The sequence below is a fragment of the Alosa sapidissima genome, chromosome 12, assembly GCF_018492685.1.
Source record: "Alosa sapidissima isolate fAloSap1 chromosome 12, fAloSap1.pri, whole genome shotgun sequence".
NCBI classification, from domain to species: domain Eukaryota; kingdom Metazoa; phylum Chordata; class Actinopteri; order Clupeiformes; family Clupeidae; genus Alosa; species Alosa sapidissima.
In genome coordinates, this window is record NC_055968.1 from 937,073 (window position 1) to 955,422 (window position 18,350).

Here is an 18,350-nt window from a genome sequence, read left to right on the forward strand (position 1 = left end):
GCTCTCACGAATGGTGTGTATTTAGATAGCAGAAAGATACATTCTACTCATACTCATACGCTTTAAAGCTTTTTACAGAGAATAATATGATTGAATATATTTCCTTTGTAATCACCAACCTTTTGATTAGTAACTGTGATATAATTGAGTTTTTTTTCTCAGTAACTGGAAAGAGTTACAATTACATTTACTGTAATTCACTTATATAATTCCAAAAACCTCTCCAACCCAAATCTTAGAAATTAGCCACAGTATAGGCCTGTCTTTCCCATTTTTTATTAATAAAGTGTCACTGCTTATTTGCAGGTGCATTCCTTGTGAGTGGGATTTATGATATTGTACCAATCATCTCCACATCTGTGAATGAGCCACTCAAGATGACCAAGTAAGAATCAATTTGGCTCCAGAGATTCTTTGGCAGCAGCTCTCATTGAGCCATTAAGAGCATGTCCATGAGAGGACCAGGCGGGGGTGGTACATGCTACGTCACCGATTTTGATGAAACTTGGCCAGTTTGAAGGGTCCACCTAAAAACTCAAAAAGCCAAAATAGTACACAATTTGAAACAACCCAGGGGGAGTTAGGCCAAAAAAACTCAAAAAATGGCCCAAAATTGCATAAAACATTGACATCCCTCCTGCTGTCAGATTTAAACACAGAAAAGTTACAATCCATGCCATCAAAGCTGCATTCAAGGTTAGTACTGTGCCGAACATTACAGTACATTTTTGTTGCTGGATGACCTCCTCATACAAAAAACCTTATTTCTAAAAGGAACCGTATGTAAGAAATGTAATTTAATTAATCATAAAATGGCCCTGATTTGTCACTAGACATTAGGAAATCATGCTAATTTCAAATTCTCTCAACATTTCAAACAAATCACTGACAACAGTAGTCCGGCCAGGATATCGTCATTTAAAAAAGTGAAGTTGCAGCCCTCAACTGATGTTGTCAGCCTGATCCGCCACCCTCCACCTACACCGCTCTACAGTATTTTGAAAGTGATTGTAGTACCAGTTTTGGCCAAAATCCTACATACGGTTCCTTTAAGTATAATACATACCATTGTAATCAGAAGGATCAGTTCTATGAAATGATGTAAAATACATATGGTAATGTTGATTATAATGAACAGTCTTTGAAAATCCTCTCCAAATGTATATCCGAAATTTGTCAAAATTTAATTTCATCCACATAAAAATGAATTTTCATCATATTTCTCTACAAGATAGAGAAAAATATAGAGCAGGGGTCTCAAACACCCGGCCCGCGGGCCAAATCCGGCCCGCGTCCTGCCCAATTCCGGCCCGCGACGTATGACAAAATAATAATGTAATCCGGCCCTTGAGGCTATTAATTGTGACAAACAACGATACTGATTAAAATAGACGATAGATCCAGGTACGGGGACAAATCTCATTTGTAGGCCTACTCTGCTCCACTATGTGCAAGACATCCAGAGCTTGATTCAAACCCAAAATCGCTGCGCAAAGTTTTCAGGAAATACTTGTATTACACGCGAGAAACACAAAGACGTGCATTTGTAATGACGCGGAAGCGATGCAGGCCATAGTGTTGCAGAAATTGAAGCAGAAATTAAGCAGAAATAGCCAGGCCTACACCAAATGTTGAAAAACGTTCACGTGTGATGAAGTCTTAGGTAAGCTTATTCACCTATTCTAATTCTGAAGGAGAATATCCTTTTGGAGATTATGATCGATCGTCTATGACAGTGATAGTCACGGTGCGTCTGTAAATGGAGGTGCGTGTATACAACGGTGTCCACCAAGCATACCATGCTTGTTTCGACCCTCTGCCCAACATAGCTTGGAGGTTGCAGTGGTAATCGTGATGATGGTGTCCGTAATGGATGTGGTACAGACAGCAGGGCTAGTAGAAATAGGGCTCTAAAGAACTACAAAGTCACCCGCAATATGATGCGAACTTCTGGGTACTGCAGATTACCCGCGATAGGAACTGTTTGACCAGAATACTTTATTGTAGGCCTATATTGTAGTAATCTATTACTAAACCACAACATCTTGGGTTTTGGTATACATCTTAGGTGTTTTTCTATTAATTTGTTATGTGGGTAATATGAAAAAAGGAAAGTAAACCTGCTTACATATGTTCATCCAGTATTTACTGAAAGGTGCATAATTTGAGGTGCTTGCCATCCGGTGACAAATTAGATGGGTAAATTTACCCCCTTCATAAACTTTTGTTTTACTCAAAGATTTTTACATTTACAGTATAACTTTATCTCTGACCACTTTCAAGCCATGGCCTTTTAAATTTTGATATACAAATCCAATGGTGTTGCTTTCTTAACCCTGATGCCTAGTTTGCCAGGTTTAAAAAAGTTATGAGAGGAAATATTTTTATTTGGTGTGAAACACACACACATACCTGTTTTTTATGTTTTTCATTTATTTTATAATTTGTATTAATATTTATTTTATCATTATTTTATTTATAAGCTAAGGTTGCTAGCACAGGTGTCTAAAACTAGATAAAAACACTTGCACTTTCTGTTTGCAGTTTTGTGTGGTATTTGAAAAAAAGAACATTGCATTTTCAGAAATAGCCGGCCCTCCAATCAGATGACGTTGGCAGAATTGGCCCCCAGCTCATTTGAGTTTGAGACCCCTGATATAGAGTGTATGACATGTTCAGCAAGTTGTGGGCTATTTAACAAAAAAGACTGAATTGGAATATAAAAACTAATAATTAAGTCAGATACAATGGTTTAGATTTATTTGGTCTATTGGTCTAACAATTTATTATAAGCAAATGCTTCAGTCAATAAGAATGACATTAAAAAAAAAACATACCTTACCAGTAAGTTACCAGTAAGTATACTTCCACAACTTATTTATTGAAGACCATTTCCGAATAGAGACATACAATACATTTGATTCAACAGATACAACTTCCTTACATAAATCAGTATAATATGAAAATTATATACATATATAAAATGTATTATTATTTATGAAAAGCTAGGAATACAGTCAACTTCAACATCACTCAAAAATCAATGTGTTCTAAACATTTGAAAGTGGATTACATAGAACAAGTCTGTGGTATGTACTTATCATTTGGTCAACGTCCCCTGATCCCTGCAGAGACCTGGTTCTCCAGTAGCAAAGGATATTGGGGAGGGAAGTGAACCCCATGTAAATGATCAATCCCAGAAACCTGTGAAACTCTTCATCCCATGCCCCTGTACTGTTTGCATACGACGGCCTACTAAGCACAAGCTCCCACCCCTTCCAGTTGGTAAAACCACATATGTCTGGGACAATAACATGAGTTAAAAAAACATAACAAGTAGGGTTGGGCACCGAAACACGGTTTTAATATGGCACCGGTCCCGACGCAAACGGTAGTAATGCATCGAATAACAACGTGCTTAAATAGCGCTTTTTAAAAAAAAAATTATACGAGGCATCACTTCATGTCATGCGCCATCTCTAACGTCTTGCTCTGATAGCAACACATCCATATACAGTTAGCTAACATAAACACTGTACAGTATAAACCAGAGGGGTGCACCACATAGTTGCTGTTAAAATGCCTACTAGGCTAGCGCTGGGAATCTAAACACTTCAACACTGACATGTAGCCTAACATGTTCAAAACTATTGCGTGTTATGGGTTAAGACATTAAATTTCTTGAAGCATTTGGGAACACACTGAATTAACTGGAAAGTAGAGTCCCTGTTAGATTAGCTTGCTTGCAAATGCCGTTGTCCATGACCTGGCAGTTTTATGGAAAGCGGTTTTAACATACCTTATGGCAAACCGCCTACAGTGGATAAACTAGAAAGCAGAGCTTTAGCCTACCATTGTGCATGCATGGCAAGCTGTTTTAACATTTAAATGTATTATTCATAGGAGCAATGAGATATTGATAGTAAATTGAATATAACAGTTCAATTTCATGTTCAAATTGGTCTTATCAATAATAAAAAAAGCAATTCATGCTTTAGACCATTTTAATTTAAAACATTTTAAAAACAAAGTACCGGTTCAGGCACCGTTTCGGCACCGGCACCGTTTTAACAGTATCGATTTAGCACCGGTATTGGATAAAACCCAAACGATACCCAACTCTAATAACAAGTCTATTTCACACAGTGTTTTAGTGGAAGTCTGCACCACCCTATGCACGCCACCTAAATCTATACCTTCTTCCTCCATCCCCTCATGGTCTTCAGCATTGTGAGCACAAGCTCATCAGCAGTCAGCTACCTCTTCAGGCTTGCTAGAAGGTCTGTGTAGGTCTTCTCATCCTCCACCTGAAACAACAGCAAAATCATACAAATACCTTTATAAATTTACAAAATAAAATCACAAAACTACAGATGTGTGCGTGTATGCACATACCCACAAAAGAAGAGGTAGCCTAAACTATTGAAGCATTCTGAGTAACTCAAATATTTAGCTAGCTAAATCTGATTGCCTGGCTGGCATCAAGATAAAGACAGATTACATTTCACCTAATAACTAAAGGTGCTGAAATGCATTAATGACATTTCTGACACAATATGTGATTTCACATCATGTTTTCTATAACTACATGTTGAGAGGAGTAGAGTGCTATCGTCTATTTCAAGTCATGCCATCTTAAAAAATGTTGAGACGGTGTTTGTCATTTAGAAGTTAGCAAGCTAAAATAGTTCACTACAGACTGCCTAGCGAGGTAACAACCCAAGGAAAGGCAATACGTTAATTACATTTCTGACAGAATCTGTGATTTCACATCTTGTTTTCTACAACTACATATTGAGAGGAGTAAAAATATCGCTCAACTTATTTCATGTCAGAGAACGTAGTGCAACTTAGAAACGCGGCGCCCATTGATTTATTCAGCTTTGGAATGCTATACTGACTTGCTAATATAATGCTTACCTAACAAGCAAATTGATAATATTACCTCAGTTTATCCAGCTGTGTGGTTTCCAGTCGAGGTAAACTCCAACTAAGTGCAGGTGGCATCCGGCTGTCCACGTCAAATGTACCGACTGAAGTGAAAATATCTTTTCATGACTCATCTTCGAGTATCTAAAATATTTCGCACCATAAACCCCTTAACCAATCATATCAAATTGAAGTCAAAGTCAAAGTCAAAGTCTGCTTTATTGTCAATTTCTTCACATGCGCCAGACATACAAAGAGTTTGAAATTACATTTCTCACTATCCCACAGTGAAGACAAGACATATTTTATCAATTACAGTGGGCAATACGTCGACTTGGCCAGCTTCACTCGCGGTCCGCGCGTGGGATCACGCGGTATCACGCGACTTTAATTTGTATTTTCCCAGTGAGACGCTGCAACAACCCAAACAACCGGTAGATGGCTCAAGTGAGCAGGGTGTCTCGTAAAAAGAAATGGAGCCTGGAAAACCCTACACAGACTTCACTACAGACTTTAGCAGACTGGTTTAGAAATAATTTAATAGCCAGAAATATGCCTGCCCTGCCCTAATAAAGAAATATTTGGTTAACTGTGAGTGAATCCCGTTTGCAGCCGTAAGAAACGCAGGACAAATGAAACATTCTGGTTTTCTCCGAGTGCAACGATGATAGACAGACATCATTTGGACAAAATATAGAGCATATTATATTGCTCAGCCGTTGCTCAGCCAAATGCCTTCCTGTTACGTCCTGTTATCACGGAGTTACAGGCGATAAACGATTTTTGATGGTCACAAGTTTATTACTTCATCGGTTTATTTTTGTTTTTTTGTTTATTAAAGAGTGTATTTCATTTAAAGGTTTGACTTCGTGCTTATTCAGTAGAGCATTTAGTGCTCTCCACAATCCCAGACGTTCACATTCCATGTTTGTTTGTAATGGATGCAACCGCGAGATAGGCTATGCGTTTGACGGCAATGTGTTGTTGAACCAAGACAAGCCCAGCAGCAATCTAGGGACTGTTCGTTATTTATTGAAGGGGCCACCGGAGGAATTTTGTGTGCTTCAGTCAAAAGTTGCATGACCCTCTCTTGCCTGCTAGAAATTGTTCAATGACCCTCCGACAGAATTGTTAAAAAAGACATGACCCTCCCCTGCCAATTGTCGCTGTCTTCCGCCCGCGCCACAGCCACACACTGTGATAACGTTCTTAAATCAATCTTTCCCGTGAGCTTGCATGCTACCAGTCCTTCCTTTTCAAATGTGTTGCGCCTGTTTGCACAATTTCACAAATAATCATATGTGATTAATAATATGACAAACTAGATGTACCGCATAGCGGTACAAAATATGACCGCCGCTCAAAAAAAAACATGTACATCCATCCCGCGAAAATAAATCACACTTCAATTTGTCTCCATATTTTACTCCATCCCCCACTCTTGAAACTTTTGTGTATGCTTGTTTGGCATGCCTGAGTGTGTGTGTGTGTGCGGCTGCACAGAAAGTAGCCTACTGGTGCTGAAAAGGTGAATAGATTGTAGAATAGCCAAAGAAGATGTAGCATTGTTATAAAACCTTTAAAATCTCTAAACAATCACAAGTAGGGCAGTTCATCACAGTTCATCCATTGCAACTGGATTGATGAAAGGTCACTTACACCTGTAGGCTACATTGTATTTGGGAAAAGCAAAAGGTATCAGCATAATGTTATTTTTTTTTATTTTTTTTTTTTATGTATTTATAAACAAAAACATCTGTCAGTTCCATGCCGTTTTCAACAGCTATCAAAAACAAAGGTCATTTTTGGATGGATGGATTTTTTGTGAATGTTTCTTCTTCTACATAAGATTTTAGTCATCTTTATTTCATGTAATACTTTATTGTCAATGCACAAATTAAGTAACAGTAGTCTGAAACGTTATTGTTAATGCACAAATTAAGTAACAGTAGTCTGAAACGAAATGCTGTTTTACATCTAACCAGTGGTGCAAATAACTGACATGTCCAAATGGGCCTTGATGAAATGCGTCGCTAGACTGTTCATACACATTTTAACGGGCCAAAGTTGAAGAGCTTTTGTCCGTTATTGTTCGTGCAAATATAGGCTGATTCATGTTCCCTTGCATTGTGTAACTGAGGTCCATGGCTAGTCTGGCTTTCATCAGACCAAGCTCAATCTTTTAAGAAATCAAAAAATAAATAGCGGGCAGATCAGGCTGGGTTCACCCAGCCTAGTCCATAGGCACCCGATATTGTTTAATTTTCAGATTGAGATATACACGCTCTGGCTATTCTAAATGCAAAAATGCATTAGGGAGTTATGACAAAACTGTAACTAACAAACTAGATCCTAATAGAAAGCTGTTAGCTTCCCTAAGCTACAGGTAGGATTATAAGGTAGGCCTATTTACAACATAAATTGTCAATAGGCTATGCTGGCGACACAAATAAAATCTCCTTTGGAAACCAATGGCTTACGACTTACAGTATCAAGCGGACTTAAACTGCCATATCGTGGCGAAAAGTTGTAATAACATTCACGCAGCGCGAATGAAGTAGCCACTTCTAAATGGGACCCACTACACAGTAGCTTAAGGTGTGTTGCTAAAGCATCCATAATGAAATGAAGGTGTCATTGTTTGGATACTTCACACACACGTGCTTTTTAATTTCACAGACTACAACTACCAAGCTGGAATCAAAGCACATCGATTCCCCTCTCACACCCTGCACGCACTTAAATCAAAATAAACAGGCGTCTCAGTCTCACGCATGTATAGGCAAAACTGTATCAGACCGGTGAAACGTTGGTAAATCTTCCATTGCACAGAATGATTTTGTAGCACGTGCAATAAATGACAGTCGAAAGATACAAACAGTGCTGCTATCAATTTGCTTGGTATAACCGCATTTATAGTTTTCTACAAATGCAATCAATCAAATGAGCCTCCATCACTCAACCAACGCTAACGGTAACATTACCTAGGTCCTTATTGATATTACAAGATTAACGTACCTGCAGTAAAAACCAAGCATGTCCGATAAACATCCTCAGATTTATTTCGGCTTCAAGAAGAAATGGGAATTACACTTCATGTGAACATCGTCCTGTCCTTATTAGATGTTCGCTGCGGTAAATTACAGTCCTTGTATGAAGTGTCCATTGTTTTTCCAACCCACTTTTAACTTCCAACAAAATTACATCTCACTGCAACGATGCGCCATCTAGTGGACAAATGACTACTTATCGCCAATACTGAAAATGCAGCCATGATGATGATGATGATGAATATTTATTTTGGCTTTCTTTTGATACTACTGAATTTGTAATTATGTATCGGCCGTTCTAATACCGATAGTATGTGGGTGCCTGTGTGTGTGCATGTTTATATGTGTGCACCGCCATTTACAGGCCAATGAGTGTACAGTCACTAAATGTACACATAACCTAATTTTTTTAGACCCCCCCATGGATGAAATTCTACGAAACTTGGCATACCCCCAGAGAATGCCAGGTCAATCATACACATAAAATTTGGTGCAGTTCTGAACATCTTAACTGAAGATAGGGGCGATTAAAGCAGAATAATATTGCATTTTCATTTTTTACCGAGGGGGGGGGGGGGGGGGGGGTGCAAATCATACCATAGAATACCATACCATAAAAGATTCACAGAGAACTGTGTCTGCCCTACCCTCCTTTCGGGGGGGTCCAGTCCAGCGGGGGGGCTGCAGATCAAAACGAAAAATGACGGTTCCATGCTATCCATGTGGGGGTACATGCCCACCAAGTTTTGTGTACCCCGGTCTTTCAGTGTCCCGGGAATCCTTGTTGGTGTACGTCACTAAATGTACACATAAATTATTTTATTGTAAGGCCCCCCATGACCGAAAGTACACAAAACTTGGCATGCATTCGGAGGGTGTCATAATGATCCTACACTTTTAATTTCGTGCAGTTTTGACCTTGTCAGTCAGAGATATTGTGATGAAAACACCTAATTTTTTGCTTTTTAATTTTTAACTAGGTGGCGCTATACATGAAATAAGTGGTAATGGGATGGGTTGACATGCCCCCTTAAGACCAACATACAAAAAAAAGGTGGACCTCCTAGGCCCTACGCTTCTCGAGATATTCACAGAAAACTGTCTCCGGCCACCTACAGGCCAGTTGGTGTATAGTAACATAAATTAATTTATTGTGTGGCCCCCCATGAACGGAATTCCACGAAACTTGGCGTGCATTCAGAGGGTGTCATAATGATCCTACACTTCCAATTTCGTGCAGTTTTGACTATGTTAGGTCACAGATACCTTCAATTACACCATCTCATTTTTACTTTTTTGTGTTTAACTAGGTGGCGCTATACATGAAATGTGTGGTTATGGAATGGGTTGACATGGCCCCTTGAGATCAACATACAAAAAAAAAATGGTCCTCCTAAACCCTTCGGTTTTCGAGATATTCACAGAAAACTGTGTCTGCCCTACCCTCCTTTCGGGGGGTCCAATTCAGCGGGGGGGCTACAGATCAAAACGAAAAACGATGGTTCCATGCTATCCATGTGGGGTTACATGTCCACCAAGTTTCGTGTACCCCGGTCTTTCAGTGTCCCGGGAATCATTGACGGAAATTTGGGCATGCGAAAAAGAAAAAAAAAAAAAAATCTGACTAAACCTATATGACCGCCGCTTCGCTGCGCGGCGGTCATAATAATCCCTGTTCACGGGGACCGAAACAATGCATGCTAACTTTTTCCGTGTTTATCACGTATTTTAACTTTCCCCCGCTGTCTTGCCGTTTTAATGGTTTTCCGTAGAATATCCCATATTTTAATACTCTCATAACAGCCCTGCCATCGGGCCTGTCTCTGTGTTGCCTTGTTGCTACCCCTTGCCCTTCCAACGAAACAGATGTCTTCAAATCATCGTTTTCCTTGCTTGAAGGCGAACTTAGAGTGATGTTAACCTATTTAAGTTTAACGGCGTGATTGTCGTGAGAGCACGATTCATTGGCGCTTGCATGTTCGGCCTTATGTCTATGTGCGCACCTGAGGCTACAGAGCTACAAGAGAAAGAATTTCCCCTGTTTTTCCGCTGTTTGTATGTTCACTGCAAGTTGGCCTACCATAACTTACCAACTCTGCACTGTAGACCCTAACTGGCTATTTATATTTTTCTGTGAAATAAGCAAATGTATTTGTTCAACTTTATGAAGCAGAATTACGCATACATGTATACAACAAACAAAACACCAACCCTTAATGAGGGCACCAAGAAGTACCACCAACGTTTTTGGTCATTCCTCTTCTTTGCTCCCACAGTTTCTGATCCAATCAGCAACATAACCAGACCAACCATAAGCCCTTGATGTGGGCACCCACAAATACCTACACATTCTTCAGTCAATCCTCCCCGTCTGGTACAAATATCAGTGTATGCTAGGGATGGGCATTCAATTAAATTTTCTTAGTCGATCATCGGGAGAATTAACAATCAACTATTGATTAATCATTAATATTTCTAGGCCTATTAAAATTCATGATTTATTATGACCGCCGCGCAGCGAAGCGGCGGTCATATAGGTTTAGTCAGATTTTTTTTTTTTTTTTTTTTTCTTTTTTTTTTTTTTAATTATTTTTTTTTTCTTTTTCGCATGCCCAAATTTCCGTCAATGATTCCCGGGACACTGAAAGACCGGGGTACACGAAACTTGGTGGGCATGTAACCCCACATGGATAGCATGGAACCATCCTTTTTTGTTTTGATCTGTAGCCCCCCCGCTGGACTGGACCCCCCGAAAGGAGGGTAGGGCAGACACAGTTCTCTGTGAATATCTTGAGAACTGTAGGGCCTAGGATGACCAATTTTTTCCGTATGTTTGCCTCCAGGGGTCATGTTAACCCATTCCATGTGCACACATGTGCATAAACAGATACACACGCACACACATACATTTACAGTAATCATACGTATGACACATACTCACACAGTAGACATATGTACGCATGCATGCACATGCACAAACACACATATGCAGGCAAACACACAAGCACGCACATACACACACACACACACACCCACACCCACACACATAAACATAAATTTGTACACGCACACATGCACACAATTCAAGAATTTTTCCCGTCATCTACTCCCTGAATTTTTGGTCATTGATACCCGGGACACCGAACCACCGGGGGACATGAAATTTGGTGGGTATGTAGCCCCACTAGACCTTTACGGAAAAATTTCATTTCGTCCCCGGGGTTCAGCAGGATTAAAAGAAAGCCAAAATAAATATTCATCATCATCATCATGGCTGCATTCTCAGTATTGGCGAGAAGTAGTCGTTTGTCCACTAGATGGCGCATCGTTGCAGTGAGACGTAATTTTGTTGGACGTTAAAAGTGGGTTGGAAAAAATGGACGCTTCATACAAGGACTGTAATAGTGGGTTGGAAAAAATGGACGCTTCATACAAGGACTGTAATTTACCGCAGCGAACATCTAATAAGGATAGGACGATGTTCACATGAAGTGTAATTCCCATTTCTTCTTGAAGCCGAAATAAATCTCAGGATGTTTATCGGACATGCTTGGTTTTTACTGCAGGTACGCTAATCTTGTAATATCAATAAGGACCTAGGTAATGTTACCGTTAGCGTTGGTTGAGTGATGGAGGCATTTGATGTATTGCATTTGTAGAAAACTATAAATGCGGTTATACCAAGCAAATGTATAGCAGCACTGTTTGTATCTTTCGACTGTCATTAATTGCACGTGCTACAAAATCATTCTGTGCAATGGAAGATTTACCAACGTTACACCGGTCTGATACAGTTTTGCCTATACATGCGTGAGACTGAGACGCCTGTTTATTTTGTTTTAAGTGCGTGCATGGTGTGAGAGGGGAATCGATGTGCTTTGATTACAGCTTGGTAGTTGTAGTCTTGTGAAATTAAAAAGCACGTGTGTGTGAAGTATCCAAACAATGACACCTTCATTTCATTATGGCTGCTTTAGCAACACACCTTAAGCTACTGTGTAGTGGGTCCCATTTAGAAGTGGCTACTTCATTCGCGCTTTCCTTGACTCATGGAGCTGCTTGAATGTTATTACAATTTTTCGCCACGATATGACAGTTTAAGTCCGCTTGATACTGTAAGGCATAAGCCATTGGTTTCCAAAGGAGATTTTATTTGTGTCGCCAGCATAGCCTATTGGCAATTTATGTTGTAAATAGGCCTACCTTATAATCCTACCTGTAGCTTAGGGAAGCTAACAGCTTTCTATTAGGATCTAGTTTGTTATTTACCGTTTTGTCATAACTCCCTGATGCATTTTGCATTTAGAATAACCAGAGCGTGTATATCTCAATCGGAAAATTAAACAATATCGGGTGCCTATGGACTAGGCTGGGTGAACCCAGCCTGATCTGCCCGCTATTTATTTTTTGATTTCTTAAAAGATTGAGCTTGGTCTGATGAAAGCCAGACTAGCCATGGACCTCAGTTAAACAATGCAAGGGAACATGAATCAGCCTATATTTTCACTAACAATAACGGACAAAAGCTCTTCAACTTTGGCCCGTTAAAGTGTGTATGAACAGTCTAGCGACGCATTTCATCAAGGCCCATTTGGACATGTCAGTTATTTGCACCACTGGTTAGATGTAAAACAGCATTTCGTTTCAGACTAGGCTACTGTTACTTAATTTGTGCATTAACAATAACGTTTCAGACTAGGCCTACTGTTACTTAATTTGTTCATTGACAATAAAGTATTACATGAACTAAAGATGACTAAAATCTTATGTAGAAGAAGAAACATTCACAAAAAATCCATCCATCCAAAAATGACCTTTGTTTTTGATAGCTGTTGAAAACGGCATGGAACTGACAGAGATGTTTTTGTTTAAAAATACATAAATAAATAAATAAATAACATTATGCTGATACCTTTTGCTTTTCCCAAATACAATGTAGCCTACAGGTGTAAGTGACCTTTCATCAATCCAGTTGCAATGGATGAACTGTGATGAACTGCCCTACTTGTGATTGTTTAGAGATTTTAAAGGTTTTATAACAATGCTACATCTTCTTTGGCTATTCTACAATCTATTCACCTTTTCAGCACCAGTAGGCTACTTTCTGTGCAGCCGCACACACACACTCAGGCATGCCAAACAAGCATACACAAAAGTTTCAAGAGTGGGGGATGGAGTAAAATATGGAGACAAATTGAAGTGTGATTTATTTTCGCGGAACGGCTGTTTAGGACTGAGCGGCGGTCATATTTTGTACCGCTATGCGGTACATCTAGTTTAACTTTTTATAAATTTAAAAATGCAATGAAAATACAAAAGTACAGTGTGTTTTTCCTCAATGAGATCTTTATCACAAGAAGAATAACTTGTGGCAGTTAAACTGTACGTTTGGTTAGGCTAAACTTGAAGATATTAAGCGCTGCGCTGCGGTACTCTAAAGCAGCGGAATGCAAGTCGGCGTTCAGATTAAACAGAGACCCTCATTTGTTCCAAAATAATACATTATAAAAAAGAATCATGTTAAACAATAACTTAACCAAAAACATAATAATGCTTAGATCTGACAGGTTTTGTTAAAATGTAACTCAAAACTATCCAAGGCACGGAGTCGAGAAAGAGGGTGAGAGATTAGCCAATTAATTAGGCTATTTAACAAAGCCAAGCCAAAGCTTTAAAAACAACTGCCGTAAATCCTCAAATTATGGCCGGGGTCTTTTATTTACTTGCGCAAAGCACAGGGCTTTATTTGGGGCACAGGGCTTTATTTGTAGGCTATTTTGAGCAGGCCTTTATTTCTACGTGCGTTTTAATGTGAGACATCTGTTTTGTTTGGAGCGCATACCGCTATCAAAAGCAGAAGATTTTCCGTTTGGTTTGTGATTTAATTTACTTTTGGACAGTTTAATTATATTACTCAATGTTGGGACTGATGAGCACTGAAATCTGGGAGGTATTTGATGGCTCACTATTACATTTCATGTAGTTGAAAGAGTCAAGATTTTCACCCGCTGTTTATTGCGACAAGGCAGCCGCTTTCATTCATTCAAAAGGTGCGCTGTGCTGTAATGGAAATCTTATTGCGTAGCCAAGTAGCCTACATTGAGTTTGAATTGCATGATTTACTTTATTAAATTCGTAGGCTGGAATGCCTTCAGTCGCAGCAACAGCTGTGTTTAAATGTAGTAGGCCTAGTAGCCTAGGCATACTGCTTCAGCCTGCAAGCTCAGAAGGGGGCGGCAAGCGACTGAGCTTGAGAGCGACGTGTTGAATAGATAGATAGATAGATAGATAGATAGATACTTTATTGATCCCCAAGGGGAAATTCAAGGTCTCAGTAGCATACAGACATCACACACAACATTCACTAACAGCAGAAAAAAAGTAATTAAAAGTATATAATATAAAAAACACAACTAAGCAATAAGGACAGTAGAAGATAAAGAATATACTAAAATACCCATGGTGTAGGACAACGACTTTTCATTGACAACAAAACCAACCAACCAACAATATAAAATATTAAGAGCTCTTATTTCATTGAGTTAAATCGAAACAATGTCTTCTATTGCTCGTGCACTGATAGTGGTAGGCAATTATTACATCGCAGTGTTTGCAGTGAACCAATGTTTTCGTTTTTAACAATAAAATAGTCCCACGCCACACTTCACCGTGAACTCTTCATAAATCAAAACGGAAACTCGTAGGTAACTGAGTAGCCTATAGCGTCAAATATTGTCCCCGGGTGGTATAATGTCAACGACAACAAATTAACGTCATCGATGAAATTCTTAATGACTAACAATCGATTGTCGATTAATTATGCCCATTCCTAGTGTATGCTATTTGCACCCCCATGCATTTACTCTGGCATATTGATTACACAATGTAAAAAATAAAAAAACGAGCAACAGGTATTTGCTATTTGTGTATAGTAATGTATGCTATTTACACCCTGGTGCGTGAACTAGCTAATTGTTGCAATCAAAACTTCCGTTTGAGAACCGATTTCTTGTTCAAATTGCACACCTTCTCTAAAGAGAGTTGGTACACGTGAGCACTCACTCTGCCAAAACGCATCAGGCGGGAATTGAACCCCGGTCTCCCATGTACTAAACCATGTCTGTGACCTCTGCACTGTCTACTTCCACAATTAGAGGAGTGTTTGCAGGTAAACGTATAGATTATAGGCCTGAGCGTCATATTCACAAAATTTCTGTTAACTAACAAACTGACGGTTGTATGTGTTCACTGAACGAAGATTCTGAAAATAAAACACAACTGTTTAATCTAAAACTTAATTTGAACAGATATCTTCTTTTCTTCACTTTCTGCTGACGAAAAAACGAATGTCCACCATGTTTTTTGTGCACGTGAGCAATGTCTTTTTGTTGTTATGTCACAGGGTGTGAATAGCTCAGCTGTGTGGCCAAGGCTATTCGTACCAGGGGAGTAAATAGACACTCCGTTGTTATTATCACATGATAATAAAATTGTTAAATTGTTTTTCATGTGATAAATGGTTTTAACATGGGAAAATGTAATCTAGCTTGGCATTGCTCCATTAGCACTGTTCCATTAGCACAACACAGCAGACCATATGGCATGCAATGGAAACAGATTCACAAGTAATGTACATTATCATGTTTTCAATGTTTTAGACACATTTCCTTGTGGGACCCTAACATGAAGCTCGGTGGTTATACCATGTCAGAGTCTCTGCTTTAAAACAACTTGTACTAATAAGCAGGGTCTACAGACATGTTTTGTTTTTACGATGGACAGACATCGAGGTACAGTAGGCTACAAAACAAGAAAAGCCCAGGACTGACTTGCTATATGTATTGTGCATACATTGTATGTGCATGGTCTCATATATTGTAACATATATTGTGCATATATGTTACAATATATATGTACATATATCTTTACAAATATTACCAATACATTTCCCCATATACATCTGAATACATTATGGTGGATATTTCTAACTAATTTGGGGCAGTCATGGCCTACTGGTCAGGACTTGAAACCGAAGGGTTGCTGGTTCGATCCCCGACCAATAGGTAAAATGCTGACCTGATCACGATGTTGTGGCACCATTCTTCATGGTAGCAAATGGCAACATCATAAGCCATGTACATGATTCACAATGTTGTGGCTACATCACTCACAATACTACATGGCAACGTAATCGGCTGACATCGCCGGTACATTTCCCACAGCACCAAATGGCAACGTCATCGGCTGACCTAATCACGATGTTGTGGCAACATCACTCCAAATACTACATGGCAACATCATCGGCTGACGTCGCCGGTACATTTCCCACAGCACCAAATGGCAACGTCATCGGCTGACCTAATCACGATGTTGTGGCAACATCACTCCAAATACTTCATGGCAACATCATCGGCTGACGTCGCCGGTACATTTCCCACAGCACCAAATGGCAACGTCATTGGCTGACCTAATCACGATGTTGTGGCAACATCACTCCAAATACTACATGGAAACATCATCGGCTGACGTTGCGGGGACGTTTCCCACGGAACCAAATGGCAACGTCATCAGCTGACCCGTTTACAACGTTGTGGCAACATCACTCCAAATACTACATGTCAACGTCATTGGCTGACGTCGCGGGGACATTTCCTGATACTAAATGGCAACATCATCAGCTGACCTGATCATGATGTTGTGGCAACATCATTCACAATACTACATGGCAACGTCATACATGGCAACGTCATAGGCAGACGTCGCGGAAACGTTTCCCATAACACCAAATGGCAATGTCACAAGCTGACTTAATCACAATGTTGTGGCACCGTTCTTAACGGTACCAAATTGCAACATCATCAGCTGACCAGGTCACGACGTCGCTGCAATGTTACTAATGGTACCAAGTGACAACATTGTCTTGCAAAGTATCTGTGACGTTGCAACAACGTAGCCAGAAGGTAATGTCGCGGTGACCAAATGACAACTTTATGGCGAAGACGCTGCACGCTGCAACGTCATGTGTTAGCTGGGTCAGCTCACAAACTCACTGATTACCTCCGACATTGCCGCGTGGCGTGCACACACTGACACAACACATCACGAGTGCAACGGACAATGTGAACATTGCAGACTATTTGCTGCACTCGTAATATACACGTACACCACATACACTCCTCTGAGTGGTGCTCCAGTCAAAGTGAACATTCTGAACTGCTACCAGCACTTATTCCCACACACTCACCACACTAAATGCACATTTGTGGAAGACCATAGTTATTAAGACATTTTGATTATTATTAGGCATATTTTTGGGTATTTCTATTCATACTGTGAAGTTGACCTGTGTTAATGGAACCTAACTGTCACTGTGTCTGAATGTGAATTTACCTGCCGTTAGTATAACAATCTACTGGTGAAATTCTGACATTGAACGTCTATTAGAGGCAAGGGTAAACATTGTGTTGCATTTGCCTGTAAGCTCACTCATTGATGAGTTATATCTGTCATTTGACGACCAGTTTATTTCAAGGTAACATGATTACAGTTTGTCCAAGGTTTGTGTTACATCTGTTGAGCAGTATGTAGTGGTTCGAATGTGTTGAATTTACTGATTTACTAATTCTGAAGGGTAACAATTTTGAATTCTAATTGTGGGCTCACACTGCAAAAACTGCTTATCTAACTAAATCTAACCAAGTGTTATTAATCTTATATCAAGATAAAAAAAAAATCTAGTTGGTATTGTTTTCAGTATAAAGAGACTTAACCAGAGCTTTTTTGTGAAATCATTTGACTTAATTTAAAAAAAAGTTTGACTTATTTTAAGATGTGTCATCCTGAAAACAAGCAAATTTGTCTGCCAGTGCGTTCAGGATTAGGGCTGGGATAAACGATTATTTTTTAAATGATTAATCTAGCGATTATTTTTTCGATGCATCGATTAATCTAACGATTCATTTTTTCAGTCCAATTCGATTATCTCCCAATTAATTCACTAATAGCAACTTATACATGTTTATTTACATATATGAATGAAAAAACATGAATTCTTAAACATTGTAATATATTTAACACTCAATACCCAAAGTAACCATCATGTTCTTGTTTGTAAAAATATCCGTTTTGGATGTCCACACAGATCCAAGTAAACCAGCATTCTCTTTAGAAGGGTTTAAAAAAATATCTGTGTGGGCTAAAACACTGTTTACGTGTGGACGAAAGACCCAAACACCTTTTTTGAGGTTTTATGGCCTAAAACAAGGAGGTCCTAACTCCCCCTGGGTTGTTTCAAATTGTGTGCTATTTTGGCTTTTTGAGTTTTTAGGTAGACCCTTCAAACTGGCCAAATTTCTTCAAAATCGGTGACGT

At 39.3% G+C, this 18,350-nt stretch overlaps 1 protein-coding gene across 4 annotated transcripts in view; it reads left to right on the forward strand.

Annotated features, from left to right (window-relative positions):
- afmid (arylformamidase) overlaps positions 1 to 18,350 on the forward strand; it is a 107,756-nt gene that overhangs the window by 67,504 nt on the left and 21,902 nt on the right. For 3 of the 4 annotated variants that reach the window (XM_042056219.1, XM_042056218.1, XM_042056217.1), the window contains one exon: positions 307 to 385. The exons of the other annotated variant lie outside the window; for it this stretch is intronic. In XM_042056219.1, coding sequence (XP_041912153.1) covers positions 307 to 385 — 79 coding nt within the window. The remainder of the gene's footprint in view (positions 1 to 306; positions 386 to 18,350) is intronic. 4 annotated transcript variants of the gene reach the window in all.